This window comes from Macaca nemestrina, chromosome 4 (assembly GCF_043159975.1).
Source record: "Macaca nemestrina isolate mMacNem1 chromosome 4, mMacNem.hap1, whole genome shotgun sequence".
Classification (NCBI taxonomy): Eukaryota; Metazoa; Chordata; class Mammalia; order Primates; family Cercopithecidae; genus Macaca; species Macaca nemestrina.
Genome location: NC_092128.1, coordinates 20,337,843 through 20,350,555, shown reverse-complemented (window position 1 = coordinate 20,350,555; position 12,713 = coordinate 20,337,843). Strand labels below are relative to the sequence as shown.

The following is a 12,713-nucleotide window of genomic DNA, read 5'->3' as shown; positions in this document are numbered from 1 at the left end:
CTAGGGTGAGCTCTTTTCTGCAGGTGCTTGTCTTTAATACAAAACATGACTCCACTGTTTGATTTAAGTAGCACATAAGGTGTTTCTTCAGCATGACTCTTACAAAACACAAGGGCCATCATAGCCCCATAATTCTTTAGTTTTCTCAATTAACAACTGCTTAGAAAATGGGGTTGGGGGGCCTGGGAGACAGTGACAATGTTGCTCATTAGCCTGGCCCTTCCATTTAGCACAATTGTTCCCAGTAAGCTCAGGAACAGAGTCAGAGTCAGACAGGCTAAGCCAAGACAGGAGGATGGGAGGAGCCCAGAGCAGGAAACAGTCTGGCCTTGGGAGAGTTCAGTTGCTTAGAGAGAAGTCTTTGAGCTGTGATGGCCTAATGAGGGAGATTGTGTACCTGCTGGAAGGCACCTCTGTAGGCACCGTTAGGAAACAGCACAAATGCAACCAATGAAATGTGAGCTGTAAATATCATATTTACATGTGTATCATGTACTATAAAAAATGGTATCATGTAATATAATTTTGTAGTGCAGGTGCAAATGCCACACCTGGCTCTCCAGCATTCTCAAGGAACTAAGATGTGCATATATACAAACCAACTGGGGTACAGATCAGTTAGAATTAAACATAAAGTTATAGGGTCACCCTAAAGATACAAGGATTGGCAAGTAATGCTTTTGTGAAAGCCATGAGAACCAAAATGGAGTCACTTAGGCCACATCCTACCAAAATGGGATCGTAGGCAACAGAGGAGGGGCTCTCAGGCACACGTGCCTAGCACAGAAACTGTAATAAGGACTCTGAAAACCACAGCGTTGCAAAAAGACCACTAATCGCTTGAGCCCCGGAGCTCAAGGCCAGTCTGAGCAACAGAGTGGCATCCCCATCTCAAGAACAAAAACAAACTGCTTCTGCAAGAACAATACCCAGCCTGTTCAACTTCAGACTGATGCCACTGTTGTCACCGATCCTTGTAGCCAGGGAAAAGTATTTCAAAATAACTTATATAGCCTTCCTCATTTTGCCTTTAAGAAACTCTCGACTTTCCTTGCCTTCCTAAATACATCTATGGCCCAGCCATGGTTCTCCATAGCACAGGAATTCCCAGATTGCAATCCCCTGTCATTCCTTTCCAAATAAACTCATTTTGCTGGAGAGCTTCTCTGTTATTTTAGGTTGACACTTTCTAAAGTATTTTATAAATGGAAGAAAATGGAAAGCAATCGAGTCACTTTATTACAAGTCTAAGTAAAAACCTTGATTTCTAAAAATTTTTCTAAAAGCATATGATCTGAGACACCAAGACACCCCTTTAGCAACCGAGATGGGCCCCAAGGTTAAGGAAACAAAAGTTATCTACAGGTCAAGGGTTCAGAGCCTGGCGGACATGGCAGATTTCTGAATTCCTTTCTGAGATATTAAGCTGATTTACAACCCAGACCACTATGGTCCTGACTGGACAGAGGACCGGACCAGCCTTACAGACGTTCTTTTTGGATAAGCTACTGCAGACCTCAGGCCAGTTTCAGCAGCTTATACAGACAGTGCACAAACTGTTTTTGTGTTCTATAGTTCACCTTTTGACATAAACAGCCGAATTCCACCTCATTTTAATGCTAGAACTCTCCCCAAAGTGAACATGTGATGTATGTTACATATATGCTTACCTAGTCTGCATGTAGGCTCCCCTCACAAATATGTATAGCTTTGCCCCCAAACCTGCCAAATATGTATGATGCCAGCCTTGTGAAACATAAAACCCAACCTGTCCTTCTCCTCTTCCAAGAGAAAGCACCTTCAGTGCACACTGGAGACTGTCTCTTTCAGGCTTGCAAATCACTATTGCCAATAAAGCTGTCCTTTCTATTTAGCCATCCTGGTGGTCTTTGGGACAACAAGTATTAGAGAACTTTAAAAGCACAAAAAGGAACCAGGGCACCAAAGTTAATAACAGGAGTTTTAATGAGGGAAATGGAACTAAGATAATATAATGGAAAAATAAAACATCTCGGGACCCCCAAACTCATCACACCAATGAGGAGGTTAAGCCTGAAGACAGTCTTGCAACACTGGCCATCCTTTTCCCAAATGAATAGCTGTTGCTTTACAATCTTATGTCAAAGTATTATCCATCAGCCAGACCCCCCATGGAAAATTCTTTGCTGGTCTTGAAACCCTTCAAGATGCATATCCTCCTGTAAAGCAAGGACATGTCCATTGTAACTTAGGTTTTCAATCTAAGTCTAGCTTCTACAACTAACATCTGTCTGTTAGATTTCACACTGATAATGTTGATTGCAAGCTCATCTTCCCAAGTGATGAGAATCATTCTTCCCAGAAGATGAGACCATTCTTCCACCTACCTGAGACATCTGCATAACTGATGCTTCCTTTACTCTCCCTTTTTTCTTCCAATGTTCACCTCATTTTATATAAAATGTAGATTGACTGGGCACTAATTAAAATCTCACAAAAATGTAACCATTTGCCTCACTGGCTGGCTACCCACCTCTTCCTACATGCTTTCTTTCCTTTAAAAGAGAATATAAATCCTGAGTCGCCCAGAAACCTCTGCTTCAAGCCACAGATGTTTCCGTAACTGGTGTTCTTGAAACCGACACTGCAAAATTGTAACTGAGTCAGTGAAAGAGATCTGACCTAACCAACTCCATATCTTGCTTCTAACCTCCAAACTATCCTTGGTCATTCCTAGGTGTAGGCTGAACTAGCTTTGGGAGAAACCTACTTTATAGTTTAAAACAAAGATGATAACTGCTCTTTCCCAAAACCAACCTCCTCCTTGGCTGGGGACTAGACTGCCTTTGTAGGACTAACAAATTAGCCACAAGACTAGAAATCATGGTTTAGGAGTCAGACAGCTGGAGGCTACAAGATTCTGACCCTCCCTAAACTGTTCCTGAGATGAGTGCTTGAGATATTTTGCAGATGGTACACTTGACGGATCAGCTGGTACCACCCGGACTGATAAACTGGTCCTCTGATCTTATGGCACCCACTCAGGAACTCAATCAGCACAAGAGGACGTCAATTCCCTATGATTTAATCTCTGACCCACCTAATCAGCACTCTCGACTCACTGGCCTTCCCCCATCCACCAAGTTGTCCTTAAAAACTCTGCTCCCCAAATGCTCCGGGAGACTGATTTGAATAACAATAAAACAACTCCGGTCACCCACAGAGCGGCTCTGTGTGAATTACTCCTTCTCTATTGCAATTCCCCTGTCTTGAGAAATCAGCTCTGTCTAGGCAGCCGACAAAGTGAACCCGCTGGGCTGTTGCATTCTTCTCAGTCACACCCTCAAGCTCTGGCTCAATAAACCTCAGATGACTGAGATTTTTGCCACAGTATCTCATTTGGGTTAGCAAAAATAAGGGCAGATTTTTAGATGTGCTGCTGTGATTGGGCATACAACTGGAATCCAAACTTTCCAGCCTCCAAGACACAGAAAGAAACACAACTGGGCAATGCCATGGATTATCTGAGACAAGAACTCCAACCAGTTCCTCAAGGGAGGGACTTTTCCCTGGTGCCACCCCCAAAGATTAAAATTCACAGGTAAGATTTGGTTAAGGCAGTGAGTGACAGGGATACCCCCTTCCTCTGTCACTTTCTGGGGTTACTCCTTTGAGCACAGCCTTGTAAGTTTGGGGGGCAGGAGGAATTCTTCTGGAATTCACCACCAGTTTCAGACTAGCTCTCACTGTCTTACAGAATTTGCCCTCAAGGCCTCTGCCACCTGACTGTCCTCCTCCACCCATCATGGTCTACCTACCTCCCAGACACTCCCTTTAGTGAGGATTTGAGCACCTGGGCTCATAGTTCTTTCTATTAAGTTGTTGGGACCCAGAAAGTGATACAACAAAGACTGGCACTTTGACATGTGGAGAGGATAGAGGCAGCTGCATCAGAATCAAGGTCCCTCTAACCTTGTCTTGCTCCTTCGCCCTCAAGCACAGGGAAGGGCTCTCTGAAGTTTCCTTATCTGACAAGAAAGCTTTGTTCCAAAAGGAATGCAACTGGGCCAGGTGCAGTAACTCAGTTTGTAATCCCAACACTTCGAGAGGCCTAGGCAGGAGGATTGCCTGAGGCCAGGAGTTAAAACCCAACCTCTTCAAATTAGCCAGGTGTGGTGACCCACCTCCCAGCTACTCAGGAAGCTAAGACAAGAGGGTTATTTGAGCCCAGGAGTTCAAAGCTGCGGTGAGCTATGATCATACCACTGCACTCCAGCCCAGGCAACAGAGGGAGACTCTGCTTCAACAACAACAACACAACAACAACAAAAAAGGAACGCAATTATCCTAAACCCACTCCCTGTAGATCATGTCAAATTATCAAGATCAGCCACCAGAAAAGAGAAGGGGCTGGGGATATCACATTGACCCAGACTTTTCACCTAGTCCTCTGGGGGCAGCTCCCAGAGATCACCTGGATAACAAAACAACCTTTGTTCCACCCCTCACCTTCCTGTAATGCCTGCCTCACACCTCCCTGGTCCATTCATTCTCACTAATGACTTATTGCCCCTCTAAAGAATCTTTGCCCACTGTTGTCCTCCCCTATGAAAAAGGCTATATGTTTCTGTCCCACACTGGGTTATCGGTAATCACTCTTGTGATTCCTTCCTGCTATGCCCATCAAAATAAAATTTTGGATGCCTTTTCTCCCATGAATCTACCTTCTGTCAGTTGATTTTTTAGTAAACCTTTGGAAAGCGAAGGGAAGTTTTCCCTTGGCCCCTACAAAGTCCTGTCTTCATTAAAACCAACTTCAATACCCAAGTAATCAACCTTTCTCTCCTCATCTGCTGGTTCTTTGACCTCCTTGGCTGATGTTACTTCCTAATTACATCCCAGAACACAGAACTTCACTCTACCACTTATACCACAGCCCATTTGAAACCATCTTTGCAAAAATTATAATAATGAGAAAAAATTATGACAGTGAAAGAGATCTGACCTAACAAAATCCATTTTGGCTTTAACTTCCAAACTGCCCTTGGCCATTCCTGGGCATGGGTCAAGCTAACTTTTGAAGAAATTTAGTTTACAGCTTAGATAATAGCTCTCCCCAAAACTAAACCAGCTTTATAAAAGTAAGTAAAGGCCACCAGGTTGGGATTATGAGGGCCCTGAATTCTGTTAAGATGTAGGCTTAAAGGATTACCAGCCACTTTCCAGCCTTTGTTCTGGAGGTCACAAGATCTGCAACTTCCCCAATTACTCCTGGAAATGACATCACTATTGTAGAACCTAAGATTAGCCTTTTGAGAAGTCTTTTCAGACTTTTGCATTTTTGACAAAAGGATAACTCCACCCAAACCCATGACCCGTGACTCAACTGGTCTCGTGGCCCCCCCCAACCCATAAGCAGACTCTGCGCACAAGGTCCATTTTCTACACCACTATGATGGTATCCCCAACCAATCAGCAACACCCATTCCCTAGCCCCTGCCAACCAAACTATCTTTAAAAAACCCTTGCCTCCAAATTTTCAGGGAGGCTGATATAAGTAATAAAATTCTGGCCTCTGGTTTAGCCAGCTCTATGTCTATTAAACACTTTCTCTATTACAATTCCCCTGCTTGATAAGTTGGCTCTATTGGGGCACTAGGTAAGATGAACCCTAGGGCAGTTACACCCTCACTGCCCTTCTACCCTGCAGCCTTCTCTCCTTGGAGTTCTTAGAAAACTGAACACATCCTTCCCTGAAGCCTTCCAATGGCTCTCCACCCTCCACAGTATGGCTTCCAACATTCTTATACATCAGGAGCCTCTTTTAAGATTAAACATAAATATTTTGCAAAGCTCTATGATAGGTGTACTTTCATACCCATTTAATCAGAAATGTATAATGACTACGAAGTCAATAATGCTATTATGTTGATTTTTGTTATACAAAATGGCAATCTGAAAAACTGTAATATGTATATTTGTCACATATGTTTTGCATGGAGGGTTTATATGTGTTTGGCCCAATGTTGGGAAGCAGTGGCTATAGAATGGAATTTATGCTTAGCAGGTGGGGTGCTTCTGGCCCTGCCCACCTCTGCAACTTCACCTCCCATCACTACATCTTTCTATTTAAATGTGATACTCCTTGTAGTCTTCTCAGCACACATGCATACACACATGCTTTTTGAACGAATGATGGATATCATCAATTCCATTTTGTAGCAAAACTTGATGTGCAACTCATAAGGCTGTTTTTTCTTTTTTGAGATGGATTTTCACTCTTGTCACCCAGGCTGGAGCACAATGGTGTGATCTCAGCTCACTCTAACCTCCTCCTCCCTCCTCCCAGATGCAAGCAATTCTACTGCCTCAGCCTCCCAAGTAGCTGGGATTATAGACACCCACCACCACATCTTGCTAATTTTTGTATTTTTAGTAGAGACAGGGTTTCACCATGTTGGTCAGGCTGGTCTCAACCTCCTGACCTCAGGTGATCTGCCTGCCTCAGCCTCCCAAATGCTGGGATTGCATGCATGAGCCACTACACCAGGCCCATAAGGCTATTCTTAATGGTCTTTGAGAAAAGTTGAAGGAGTAACAGTACAATTCAGTGAGGGTGATTGGTAAAGTCACTATGGTCCATGTAAATAGCTTCTCTAGTGATTCGATTTAACCTATGACTAACCCATGACTTTGGGATCACTTTCTGAATTGCATGTCTCATGTGGATAGTAAGCAGTTTAGGATTATGCATACTAGGAAAAGAAAAAGATGAGGAAGACATCAAACGCTGGTTTCAGCCTGCAAACCCTTGAGTTTTGGAAGCCAACATACCAAGTGGTGAGACACCCTTTGGCTCTCAGCCCTGCAGGATGGAGGAAAGGGAGCCCAGGCCCTCAGTTAGCTTGTTCACAGCACAGGAAGCAGGTACTTACTGTGGTTACTAATGCCACCTGCCAATTCTCCAGTTGCCATTCACAGCGGATGACAGGAGACACAACAGCTATCAACATGATCTCCATGGCCTCAACAACCTTAAAGAAGAGGGACACAATGCCATGTCTAAGTGCCAGCTTGTCATCACTTCTTCCCAGGTCTGCCTACCCATCATCCTACCTAGTCCTGTCCCCTTCGTCCTTCTTCCCCATTTAGGGAGCATCTATTGTATACCCACATAGCACTGCTAGTTGGATAAGGAACTATAGAACTTCAGCTTTCATGGATATGACCTTCATGGTTTGAAAAACTTGAGAGAGTTCCCGAAAATTTGTGAAACGTATTCACTTATGATTTTGTTGACCAATGCAGTTGCATGGTAGCACTATGGGGGAGCTGTGTGAAGGCCACTCCCATAGCTAAGGGGTGAAACTAGCTAACCAGCAGCATCCACATCAATGAGCTTTGTTGTTTTGTACTCATGATTGTGAAGGTTGCAGGGCACAAGCCTTACAAATGGATTTTTGAGACAGTCTCTGATCTCACACTCGGATAGTAAGTTTCATGAAAGCTGGAAAATAAAGCAATGAGTACAAAATAATATGAGTTCGTCAGCAGGAAAGTTTTTTTTTTGAAAAAAAAAAAAGAAGAAGAAATGGGATCTCACTATGTTGCCCAGGCTGGAAACTCCTAGGCTCAAGTGAACCTCCCACTTTGGTCTCCCAGAGTGCTGAGATTACAGGCATGAGCCACTGAGCTCAGCCTAAGAAAATGTGTCTTTAACAGACTTAGTGCTACTAAATATTTCTTTCAATACAAAGTTTGAGTATTATCCTCTATCCATATCTTGCAATCCGTTATAGGGATAAGTTTGTCTCTCAAGAAAAAGAAGGAGATGCTAGAAAAGAATTGAAGGAATAATTAGAAATAGATGATGAAAGTTAGGTACAGGATCACGAAGGATGAGTCAAAGATGACTGAGATTTTGTGTTTGGTGGAAGGGAAGAACACTGACATCACTGACAGGGACAAGGTTATCAGGAGGAAAAAAAGGGAATTAAAGGAGAAAATGAATTTGTTTGGTGTTGAGAGTTCAGAATGGGTGGAGTTTTATTCCTTACTGGTTTATTTCCTTCTGGAACCCTTTAGAGGAGTGGCATTTGGTTAATATGGATCCAGCTGTTCTGTATTACTGAAGGAAGATGAGTTTACTAAATCAAACTTTCTTAGATTATTATTATTATTTGTAGACAGGGTCTTGCTCTGTCACCCAGGCTAGAGTGCAATGGTGAGATCTCAGCTCACTGCAACTTCTGCCTTCTGGGTGCAAGTGATTCTTGTGCCTCACCCTCCCGAGTAGGCGTGCAGTACCACGCCCTGCTAATTTTTGTATTTTTAGTAGCGATGGGGTTTTGCCATGTTGGCCAGGTTGGTCTCGAACCCTGGACTCAAGTGATCCACCCACCTCAGCCTTCCACAGTGTTCAGATTACAGACATGAGCCACCGGGTCAGCTCTTCTGAGATAATTATGCTGTCTTACTTCTGAAACTTTTTGAACTTAAACTTGCCAGCTGGCCAACTGAACTCTCAACACCACTATAATGCTCTCTTGTGGCGAGACAAGTCACTATAATATGTGTACTTCAAAGTCCCACACACTAGCTGACATCATTCCACCTATTTCATCCCAGACTCCCAAGTTATACAAATGTAAACATTATAATAATCCATACAGATATTCTATCAATGTTATCAACAGAACATGTGCCAAATTCATTTTCTCCTTTAATTCCCTTTTTTTCCTCCTGATAACCTTGTCCCTGTCAGTGATGCTGTCTTCTGAAACTTTTTGAACTTAAACTTGCCAGCTGGCTAACTGAACTTCTCTGAGGGGAGAAGGACCAGGCAGGGAGCCAGAGTGGAGTACACAGAGGAGTTTCACTCTAGACCTCAGGGAACGTCTTTAAGACAACCAGGACTGGCCGGGCAAGGTGGCTCTTGCCTGTAATCCCAGCACTTTGGGAGGCCAAGGTGGGCAGATCACTTGAGGTCAGGAGTTCAAGACCAGCTCGGCCAACATGGCAAAACCCTGTCTCTACTAAAAATACAAAATAAATTAGTTGGGCATGGTGGCACATGCCTGTAATCCCAGCTACTCAGGAGACTAAGGCAGGAGAATCGCTTGAACCTGGGAGGCAGAGGTTGCAGTGAGCCAAGATTGTGTCTCCGCACTCCAGCCTGGGCAACAGAACAAGACTCCATCTCCAAAAAAAAAAAAAACAACAACAACAAAACACACACACACACACACACACACACACAGACAACCAGGACTTAGGAGTCCTGGTCACAGGCTGAGGCTGCTCAGCTGCTGTGGATGCAGTTATATACACAGTCACATGAGGCCCCGAAACCCAACTGCTGCTTCTACCTGTTCAGGCCTCTGAATGAGAGCCTGAACAGGTGGAGGGGCCACGGCCAGGAGGAGCTGGGGCCCCTCACTGTCAACATGTCAACGCTGATGGAAGGATCTTGCTCACAAAACACCCCATCATAAGACCAGGCAAAAGATCTGGTTCCTGCACCCACATAAGCAGTTCTGTCTTCCTTTGTGAGACAGGAGAGGGTGGCCTGGCAGAGAGCCCCTCCTAGCTGGTGAGCTGGGAGAATTCCCACGACTATAAGGCACTTGAAGAGCAGAGACCATTTCACTTCCTCGGGATGTTCTGGGCGAAGGTAGAGAAGAGTTGATAGGAAAACTCCGCCTCGTCACACCTACTTGTCCCTTGAAATGTGGAATTTTTAAAATTTGGGGCCTATGAGACCTCACTGTACAGGTAAGGAAGTCTTCTAAATTGTACCATTGGTTATCATCAAAGTAGGAGTAGGACACATCTTGCCTTTCTCTTTTTTGTACTAGACTGTTGCCTGAGGCCGGGCTTGGTGGCTCAGCCTACAATCCCAGCACTTTGGAAGGCTGAGGTGGGAGGATTGCTTGAGTTGAGGAGTTTGAGACCAGCCTGGGCAATATAGCTAGCTCCCATGTCAAAAAAAAAAAAGAAAAAGAAAAAGAAATAGACTGTTGCCTGAGAATGCAATACTTTTGAATGAAAGATGCGTCAAACTCACATGGCTACCTCTAGATCACACAACTTTTTTTTTTTTGTCCTGACACAGAGTCTTGCTGTGTCGCCCAGGCTGGAGTGCAGTGGCGTGATCTTGCATCACCGCAACCTCCATATCCTGGGTTCAAGCAATTCTCCTGTCTCTGCCTTCTGAGTAGCTGGGATTACAGGCATGTGCCACCATACCCAGCTAATTTTTTTTGTATTTTTAGTAGAGGAAGGTTCACCATGTTGATCAGATTGGTCTCAAACTCCTGACCTCAGGTGATCCACCCGCCTCGGCCTCCCAAACTGCTGGGATTACAGGTGTGCGCCACTGCGCCCGGCCCACACAACCCTTTCTTATACTTTTTAGCTGCCTGGGGAGGGTCAGAGCCCTCTAGCGTTTTCTCACTTACCTCCCTCCTGTGTATTTTTACCCTCCGGCCCAACACCATCGTTGGGTGGACCCCTTGTCTTTGATTTTCCATTCTGTCTGATTGTCATTATGCATCTGGGTATGAAGTTTTGTTACCTGCCCCCCACCCCCAAAGTCTTGCTTTGTCGCCCAGGCTGGAGTGCAGTGACGCAATCTAAGTTCACTACAACCTCCGCCTCCCAGGTTCAAGCAATTCTCCTGCCTCAGCCTCCCAAGTAGCTGGGATTACAGACATACACCACCACATCTGTCTGATTTTTGTATTTTTAGTAGAAATAGGGTTTCACCATGTTGGCCAGGCTGGTCTCAGACTCCTGACCTCAGGTGATCCGCCGGCTTTGGCCTCCCAATGTGCTGGGATGACAGGCATGAGCCACCACGCCTGGCCTGGAGTTCTTAACATATACCTTACCTACTAAAGGAGGAAGCGGGAGTAGTGGTGTGGGTTCACAGACATCACCACTGTTGTGAGAGCCTCTGGGTGAAGCCATCACTCTTCTTTCCTCAAAATAGCCTAGGGTGTATATCTTAGGCCATTTGTGCTGCTATCACAAAATGCCTAAGACTGGGCAATTTATAAGAAATCTAAATTTATTTTCTCACAGTTCTGCAGGTTGGGAAGCCCAAGATCAAAGTGCCAGCAGGTTCTGTTGCCTGGAGAGAACTGGAGAGGACCTACTCCCTTGTGTCCCTCAAGAGCAGAGGAACTACTGTGCTCACAGGGCGGAACGGCAAAGCTGAAACTCCTGCTGCATGAAGCGTCTTTTATAAGGGCCTTAATCCCATTCACGATGGCGGAGTCTTCACGGCCTAATCAACTCTTAAAGGCCTCGCCTCTTAACACTAGCTCATTGGCATCACCTGGGTTTTGGAAGGGACACATTCCAACCCTAGCAGTAAATAACAAGCCTTCATCAGTGCCTCTTAAAGGATCTGAAACTATGTAATTACAGCAGGTGGCAGGTGTCTCTAGTGATTCTTATGCGCAAAATGTTTGAGAGCCATGTTGTTCAATTTTTTGTATGATAAAACCATAGTTTTCTCCTTTTTTCCCAATACCTCAATTTCTATCATTTTTAAAAATGAGTATTGAATTCCCAAAACATAGACAGAAATGCTCACCTGCTTATAACCGAACACCTGCCAAAGGTGAATGAAAGTGATTTTTGGGTGACCCACCTCATGGAGTTCCCGCTGTTTTTCTTATCCCTACACCCCCTGGACTGGAGAGCCCAGAGCCGGAGGTCAGTAGAAAAAAGACTGTGTGTCCAATGATGTTAGCTTTGAAGACTCTCATAATCTCTGAGGACTAAAGTTCTGATTGTTTTTATTTTGCCCAAATTCCTATCTAAGGGGTCTGGGGAGTCATGCCCTACAAACCATAAATTCTCATCAGATGGGTTTTATCAACCCTATATATCGTGACTTACTTTCCGATCTGGCATAACATTATGTGAAAAAGAAATAAGTCAAATATTTTACCCCAAGACATATTTCTTTCCTTATTTTTGAAATAGTCTTGCAAAGCTGTGCTTTGTGGGAGAAAATTTGCATCTGTAAAGAATCTCTGTTAACAGAGCTAGATCTTTTTCTTCCAGGCCCTCCCAATCCTGAAGAGATTAACTAAAAGTCTAGCACCTTTTAAAGGTCTGAATAGGAAACATTTGTCATCTGTTGTCTCTAAGGGCAGCCACTATAAGACTTCAAAAGAACCTTGATATCCGCAATCTTTTTTTTCCACATTATTATTATTATTATTTTTCGAGACACAGTCTCACTCTGTCATTCAGGCTGGAGTGCAGTGGTACAATCTTGGCTCACTGCAACCTCTGCCTCCTGGGTTCAAGCAATTCTCCTGCGTCAGCGCCTCCCGAGTAGCTGGGATTACAGGCACCCACCACCATGCCCAGCTAATTTTTGTGTTTTTAGTAGAAACGGAGTTTCAACACCATTTGGCCAGACTGGTCTAACTCCTGACCTCAGGTGATCCACCAGCCTCGGCTTCCCAAAGTGTTGGGATTACAGGCGTAAGCCACTGCGTGTGGCTACAATCTTTTATTTTAACTTGAACATCTCCTTTTCTATCGATCCCAGGTCTTTAGACAAACTCAACCAATTGTCAACCAGAAAATGTTTAAATTTACCTATAGCCTGGAAGCCCACCCCTCCCCCACCACTCCCGTTTTGAATTTGAATTGTCCCGCCTTTCTGGACCAAACCAACGTATTTCTTTTTTTTTTTTTTTTTTTTTTTT

The 12,713-nt window shown here is 44.3% G+C and overlaps 1 protein-coding gene across 3 annotated transcripts in view; it reads right to left on the bottom strand.

Annotated features, from left to right (window-relative positions):
• Positions 1 to 12,713, bottom strand: part of LOC105471309 (SVOP like) — a 103,218-nt gene that overhangs the window by 67,924 nt on the left and 22,581 nt on the right. For all 3 annotated transcript variants that reach the window (XM_011723727.2, XM_011723728.2, XM_011723731.2), the window contains exon 4: positions 6,915 to 7,013. In XM_011723727.2, the coding sequence (XP_011722029.1) occupies positions 6,915 to 7,013 (99 nt within the window). The remainder of the gene's footprint in view (positions 1 to 6,914; positions 7,014 to 12,713) is intronic.